We start from the raw sequence: 8191 nt of genomic DNA, 5'->3' as shown, positions 1-8191 counted from the left end.
CAGTGGACCAGAGAAATTAGAATTGCCCCATGATCTCATGCTGGGAGAAGAAAAAGGCTGAAGCCAGTAATAGCCAGAGGAGGGACTTGTAGTACAGAAGTTTGTGTGTGGGGGTGAATGGAGGTAAGAGGAAAACACTAGATGTTGGTCCTTGACTACCACTGTGTTTGAGATAGGGTATCTTGTTGTTCTCCATTGTGTTTAACATGCTAATCAGGCTAGGAACTTCTGGGTTTCTCCTGTTTTCACCTCCTAAATCACCACACAAGCTCTGCGATTAGTTATGTGCTGCTGTGTCCAACTTTATGTGGCTTCCAGGGAGTTATCTATAGGTATGTGGCAAGTGCATTACCCAAGGAGCCATGAGAAGTGTTATATTATTTTATTTAAATATTTTTTCGTCTATCAATTGCTAGAATCTTGGAGAACGAACTAGATTGTTGTTAACAAATCTGATTAGTGGTAAAACAAATCTTTTTCCTTCAGTGGTTGACTGTGGGAGGCAATGCAAGTTTGTGTCTGCTCTGACTCTAAGCACCAAAATCTGTTGTTCTGGGTGTGTAGCATAAAGATGGTGTGAGATTTTCATGTTTACAAACCTGGGAGTTTTGTCAACAAAAATCCTTCTTCAAGCTATGGGTGCCCCCCTGGCATGACTATGGAAAAAATATTGCCTGCACAAGAGTTTACATACTTTACTTACTTACTAATGACCCCTCAGGAATACAGCCATGGCCATTTGAGCCTGAGTTTACAAGTAGGGATGAATCTTATATATCTCCAGTTTAAAAGTTTAAGAGTCCCCCAACACCACATTAATGTGTATGGAGCCAGAAATCAGTTGGTTTCGGGTATGTTCTGTCTCTCTCTAACTGCTTTCTGAGAAAGGGTCTTTGAGTTTTACCTATCATTCACCCATTCTGACTCAGTCAGGCTGTATTGCCAGCAAGCATGCTTCTGTCTTTTTCTCCCAGTCCCAGGACTACAAGTCGACCATCCAGCTCAATTCTGTACTTGGGTGCTGGAAAAGCTCAAGCTTTTTATGGAAATACTTCTGGTTCACTGAGCCATCTCCTTATCCCTTCAGCTCTCAATAAACATGTCGATATTATAATGCACACGTCCTCTTGACTTTAGAGAATTCAGCAGTAGGCTGAGCAAGGCTTTGACTTGTGGAAGTGAAAACAATGAGTTATTTGGAAAAATACCCAGGACTATGAATGCAAATATTTAGCATTGTGACTCAGATGAGCTGAGCACAACTTTACTTTTTTCTTATTAACTTAGTAATAATGCAAAGCAGAGCAGCCATGAACATAGGTTTCTCAACTAACTGCGGCTATGACTTAACCTATTTACTTCTTAGACACATAAGTGTGGATGAGCTGCAAACTTCATAAAAACTCAGTTTCTTTATGTATTATTTGGAAATACTGAGATCTCAGGTCATGTTTGGAATTGCTTGGCATATGCTTAGCACTTTACATAAATTTTAAATAGAAAGAATATCTTCAAATCTGGAAAGAAATCATAGTTTCAGGTTGATCATGGAGGTTTTCATGGGAGGCAGGCAGAGGCAGGTGGATCCCTATGAGTTTGAGGCTGACATGGTCTTTCTTGTTAATTCCAAGCTCATCAGGGTTACTGTGAGCGATCCTGCCTCATAACATAACATAACATAACATAACATAACATAACATAACATAACATAACATAACATAACATAACAAACATAACATTACATAAAAATTTTTAAAAAGAAGAAAAAGAAGAAGTAAAGAAACCATAGCTTTATTTTCATGTTATTTCCTTATTTCATAGTATTCACAGAATAAGCCCTTGTGGAAAGCATACTTCCTCTGAAAAGCAGGTCCTTTGTCAATAGCTGGTACATGTGTAGTTAATTTTGGAAAGCAATCCTAAAAAGTAAGAGTGAAGACTGAGAAGAGTGGGAGGAGGAGGAAACACAAGAATGTGTAGCTCTGGTTAATGGGAACCCAGGAACCCATCCCAGGATCAAATATCACATATGCAGGAGGGGCAATAGTTACCTGCCACTGTCTTCAAGTAACTGGGCCTCAACGGAGGAGCTAGACCTGCATGTAGGTAGGTGTTGTATGAATAATGATTATGGGTTCTAGCCGCCATCATTTCTGTTAGAGAATTTCCAAACCAGAATGTAGAGGTCAGTTGTCACAACCAGGAGATCAGATCACACTTATGAAATGCTGGTTGCTACAAGAGGCAAAGGTTGTCAGGTCGTATGGGGAGGGAAAGAGAGCATGGTTCTGAAACAGAAGTCATGTGCCCTCCAGATCCAAGACACATGGCAGAAACTCATTTATAGGTAACTTCATTTAATGTTTATTTATTTATTTATTTATTTATTTATTTATTTATTTATTTAGTGTGTGTGTGTGTGTGTGTGTGTGTGTGTGTGTGTGTGTGTGTACATACTGCTTTTTCAGTGGGTTCCCCATGTACATGAAGGTTCCTGCAAAGACCAGAAGAGGGTGTTAAAGCAGCTGGAACTGAGATTACAGGCTGTTGTAGGCCCCGGTGTGAGTACCTGGGTCGTCCACAAGAGGAGCAAATGCTATTAACCTATATAGCATTTCTCTAGTCTTGTAACTCTAATTTTAAAGGGGGGGGGGGGGCTCAAATAATTCTCTACCTGCTAGAAATCAATGCCTAAGTCTCACCTGAAGGGCAATGGATTGGATAATTCTCCACATGGTAACCAACCAGAGCTTAAGAATCCTCATTCTTATAACTCTATAAATGAGACCCTTAATGGGAATGTCTATGCTGGGCTGAAGTATCCTCATGGGGAGCTAAGATCCATGTTTTGAACAGTATCTCCATCCTTTCACTCTTTAGAGAACAGCAGAGCAACTCCTCCTGGTTGTGGTTTGAATGTGAAATGTTCCCCACAGGCTCCCATGTCTCAGTTTGCAGCATTGTTTAGGGGTAGGGGATAGGGATATAGAACCTCTAGGAGGCGGGACCAGGCTTGAGGATGCATGCCACTGGGGGAGAGATGATAGTTTACAGCCTGGTCCCACTTCCTGTTCGCCCTCTGATTTGGGACAGGGAGCCAGGCCTCAATACTCCTGCAGCCAGCCATACCTTCACTGCTTTCTGGAAAGAAGCCAAAATAAGCCTTTGCTTCCCTGAGTTGCTTTTGGTCACTGTGATTTATCACAGCAATGGAAGAAACACCGATATACTTCTCTTGGTCCCTAGTTACTGAGTAAGTAGTGCTCTAAATGGAAGTGAGAAAAGCAAATTTGCTTCCAAAGGAGCTTCAAAAGACTATGCTCACTTCTGAGTTAATACTCCTGATGTCTCTCACTATAGAACTGATAGTTTCTATTGTAGCTTTACTTTAATATGAAGAAAAAATTATCCTGTGAAAAGTTTGCCATTAAAATCTTAGGAAACTCTCAGAATTTGTAAATATGCATAAAGTCATTGGAAAGCAACTGAGGCAAACGTGTAAAAGTTTTACTCTATCCTGTTCCATAGTTCCATGACACAAAATGGAAGAAAACACTGGTGAGCGTTTCCTTTGTGTGGCATGGCCAAGTCACGGAGGCCCCCCAAATCACAGAGAGGACAACTTTCCGTCTTCCTGTTAAACATCATGTTTTCATGTGAGATCCATTGGTATCTTTGAGGTGAAAGTGGTCCCAGACAAGCAACTTTCACATTACAAACTGTATTAAATTAATCAAAAAATAGATAAACATTGATAATAACCATAAACAAGAGAAATGATGAACAGTAAAAGGTAAACACTTTTTAAATGTTACTCAAATAGACATTCAATAAAACCACATCTTTCAGACAACATAATTATTCGCATCATAAAAATCTCTAGTGGTTGAAATCTAAAATATTGATTAAAAAGCTTCAGTTGGACTTCAAATCAGCCTAAAAAGAAACTCCCATCTTAATAAAATAGGCAAAACTTTCCTTGGAAACATTACAACCTATTTTGTTAAAAAAATGTGTTCACTATCCTTGAAAAAGACCTAAAATGGGTCTTTCTGGAGAGGGCATCTTTCGCATATTAAATTGGATCTAATGGAGCAGAGAAGACACAATTCCAAAGTACTGAGGAATAAAGAGGGAGAACTGGCCTCAGAGTCCCAGGACCACATCTCAGAATCCTGGGCTGCTCCATTGATGAAGCAAAGGGTGATTGGACAAATTCTTGACTTCTAAAATTCCCTTCCTGATTTTCAGAGGACATGGGAACCTAGCTTTCCCTAAGAACAGATCTGAAGCTATGCAAATACATGATACTGCCTGGATTTTCGAAGTATCAGAGTTTGGTGTCCAATTCTGAAACATCTTCTGGGAGATCCCTTATATGGACTAAGAGCACAGTGACTTCCATCATCACCTCTGCCTTCTCCTGACTGAAACTCCACACAGTTTAGTTCATCTTTCATTCTCACTTACTGCTGCAAGCTGATACACTGGAGAATTTGGTACCCCATGTGCCTTCCATTTAAATAAAACACCACCTACTGCTATTGGTGAGTTTGGGGGGCAATGAATAAAAAATATTTCCCTTCTAATTCTTACCACAAGGGCTTAATTAAACAGCAACACATGAATCGAACAGGCACAGAATGCTAAGTTGACTCTGGAAACAATGAAATAATTCAGATTTTTGCTTTTATAATGAAAATGAGAATTGACTTTACTGCACTGGGAGCTGGAAGTTAAAGGTCCGAGTTCTTAAAAAAGCTTTCCCCACCAAGAGAGCAAAATGCCACTCAGTGGCATTGCATTTGTTTAACAAAATTTCTTTATCAGAAACTATAATTTAATATTTAAGTATCTAATTTACATGTGACAAGGTATCATATTCAAAAAAGTAAATTGCACCTAGAAAACTATTAACCACTAAAAACAATACCAAACACAACCCAAACATTTATAGGGAAGCAATTGCTAGAATCTGAACTCGAAACAAAAGGGGCTCCTATTTGGCTCAGTAAACGAAGCGTCCATATTGCAGCCTGGAAAAAGAGTATCCATTGTAATTCATTAAAGTTTACCCTTTGTAGCATGAGTAACATATAGATAGACTCATTGTCTGTATATGCACACGTGCGAGTATATATATTATATTGTGAGACATACACTCGTGTGTGTTGATTTAAAGGTATTCTACCTACTGACAACTGCCTGAACTTTGGAAGGTGCTGAGATCCATATTTCTACATAGCCTTGACTCATTTAATGCCTTTTTAAAAACAGAACTTTATGTAAAATACTCTGCTTTTTGTTTATTAACTGAATATTTTCTTAAGCATAATAATAGACAATGAGAGAATTGCACTTATTATAGAGATACATTAACATGTTAGATTGCAGCTCAGCCATCAAAGATCAGGGACTGTGGTACTGATGGTACGTTATGCACTTTATGCAAAGGTGATTGTGGTCACTGAAATCAAAGTGAGGGTAACTAGTCACAGAACAAAAGGGGATAACGGAAGGAAACATGCACTATTCCTACTTTAATGTGAAACTAATTTTTTTCCCAGGAAACCAACCCTTGCAACTTCCCATTACAATGAAACACCTTCTGCACCCTTGGCAGCACAGTAGATGAGGACATCTGCCTGCAAGTTCTAGTTCACTCTCTGAGTGTGCTGTTCCAGTTTCATCTCCTCAAGCTGCCCTTGGAATTCTGGAGTGTCTACAACATGACAGTCTCTTGGTTCGGTTTCTTTGAGCCTCAATATCCCCTTCAGCTCTGTATAACAGGGTCCATTATTCATCTTCTTCTGGTTCTGGAGGCAGCACGGATATTTCTTCCTTTAGACAATCACTGAAGAATCTGAGGATTGTGCTGTAGAAATGATGCTTGCTCTTGTCAGAAATATGATATCCTTCATCTGGATAGACCTATGACATTAAAAAAAAAAGATAAAATCAAGTTTCTGTTAGCTTGGGCTAAGGTCTACTGGAGCTACACTACCTGCAGCTGTCTCTTTCTCTTTCTATCCTAACCCTCCTATGATTTTTATATACTTACTTCCCGAAGGGAAATTTTCCAAACTCTAAGCAATCAGAAGCTAAATGTGGTATGATGGACACATGTTAGCTGAAAAACTGAATCTTTCCCATTTCTCCTGCAGCATGAGAACCAGAAACAACCAGATTTGAAGCAGGGATACTCATCACCCATCTAGCATGGGGTGTCTTTCTTTTCTCTGAAATCTATAAAAAGGATCTCTATTTAGATTTCAGAATCTGAGCCATTGATAGACCCCTTGTGTGGTGATTTGAATAGGAATAACTACCATAGGCTCATATATTTGAATGCACAGTCACTAGGGAGTGACACTATTTGAAAAAATTAGAAGGATGAGGAGGCGTGGCCTTATTGGAGGATACGTGGCATTAGAGGTGGGCTTTGAGATTTCAAAGGCCCAGGTAGTCTCTCTCTTCCTGCTGTCTGCGGATCAGGGTGTGGAACTCTCAGTTACTTTTATAGCTTCATGTCTGTCTGCATACTATGCTCTCCACCCTGATGATAATGGATTAACCTCTGAAACTATAAGTAAGCTCTCAATTAAATGCTTTCCTTTATAAGCATTGCCTTGGTCATGATATCTCTTCACAGCAGTAGAACAATGACCAAGACAAAAGTTGGTACCAGCCCTGTGATCTTGCCCTGAGGTTATAACTCATTTAGCATTATAAAACTTTCAGCATCTATCTTTTCTTTAAACTTTAGCTCCTTGAGCACTGTAGCTTCTGTCTTCTACATGATATTTCCTGGTACTCTTTTCCTCCTTAAACTGTACATTTTGTATTTTTTTTCCTTGCTCCAATTGCTCTTTTTCATTGTATTTCTGCAAAACAGTGACCACTAATAACCACATGACATAGGCAGTACTAGGCTGACTTGAAATCTCATTGACCAACAGCAATGACTCAAAACTCTTCAATTTACTCTCAGGCATTTATTTTTTTATTTTTTTAGGACAAGGGCAGAAAGAAGCCACATTCTTTGCAAAAAAAAATCACAAGAATGGTCTCTAGGCCACTTATTGACATCTTCCCCTCTGAAAACTTCTTGCTCTATGCCCCAACTGCCCATATCACCCTCAACGCCACTGTCTTCATGCTCTTACTAGGATGGCCCAGTAAATTTTTCTTAAAACTTTCAATTCCTTTTCTAGTCTGAAGTCCCACAGTCTTCCATATTCCTCCAGACAGCATCACAGTCAGGCCACTCCCTGGAGAAGTAGCTGAGAGTTTTTCACCCTGATCTATGACTTTTGGCTGCCAAGAATCTCAGAGGAGACTTTGAAATCTGGACTTATAAACAGTGTTGACACGAGGATAGCCTATTGGGACTTCTGAAGTTGGACTGAGTGAATTGTTGCATTTTGATATGGCTATAAGCCTATATGGGGTTGAGGGAGTAGAATGTGGTGGTTTAAATTAGAATGGCCTACATAGGCTCATGTATTTGAATGCTTAGTCACCTGTGAGTGGCACTATTTGAAAGGATTAGAAGGATTAGGGGGTGTAGCCTTGTTGGAATGGGTATGCCTTTGTTGGAGGAAGTTTGTCACTGGTGGTGGGCTTTGAGATTTCAAAAGCCTATGCCAGGCCCAGCCAGTCTTTCTCTTTCTGCTGCCTGTCATCCTCCACATATGGAAGGGTTAAGCCTGTGAACATTTAGTAACTGGGCCTATAGTTGAGATTCACCCATCTTGTTTTAACCTATTTCTCTAGTGTCTCCACTAATGTATTTTAAAATTTCTTGATTTGTAGATTTCTTGGTACTACTTTTATGAAACTGCTTCCACATTGAAGAACATAGAAGCAGGGTAAGTTAAATGTTCCCAAGCCATGGTCACTCATATCTTGGCTCCCTAACAAACTATCACTTATTCCCTTTGGGTTAAGAGTTGTGCTTTTCCATTAGCAGTGAGGAAATGTCTGCCATATACCATAGATGCTACCAGATAGCATTTTTAGACTTTTAGTTAGTGGAAACTAGATACTTGTACATTCCAAAGATCTGCAGAGTGCTTACAGATACATTAGCTCACACACAAAGGAGAAAATGGCTATTAAGAGGGCCAAAGCAGCCTAAGGTAACTTGGGGATGGACTTCTACCATTTCAAACATTCCACCATCTCCACA

The 8191-nt window shown here is 39.6% G+C and overlaps 1 protein-coding gene across 3 annotated transcripts in view; it reads right to left on the bottom strand.

Moving 5' to 3' along the window:
• Positions 1-3631: 3631 nt before the first annotated feature.
• Dpp10 (dipeptidyl peptidase like 10) overlaps positions 3632-8191 on the bottom strand; it is a 1509398-nt gene continuing 1504838 nt past the window's right edge. For all 3 annotated transcript variants that reach the window (XM_028883881.2, XM_028883880.2, XM_028883882.2), the window contains exon 26: positions 3632-5931. In XM_028883881.2, coding sequence (XP_028739714.1) covers positions 5797-5931 — 135 coding nt within the window. In that variant the 3' untranslated portion in view covers positions 3632-5796. The remainder of the gene's footprint in view (positions 5932-8191) is intronic.

This window comes from Peromyscus leucopus, chromosome 15 (assembly GCF_004664715.2).
Source record: "Peromyscus leucopus breed LL Stock chromosome 15, UCI_PerLeu_2.1, whole genome shotgun sequence".
In the NCBI taxonomy this organism is placed as follows: domain Eukaryota; kingdom Metazoa; phylum Chordata; class Mammalia; order Rodentia; family Cricetidae; genus Peromyscus; species Peromyscus leucopus.
Note: the sequence above shows the minus strand (reverse complement) of the source record. Positions and strands in the feature narration are given on the sequence as shown.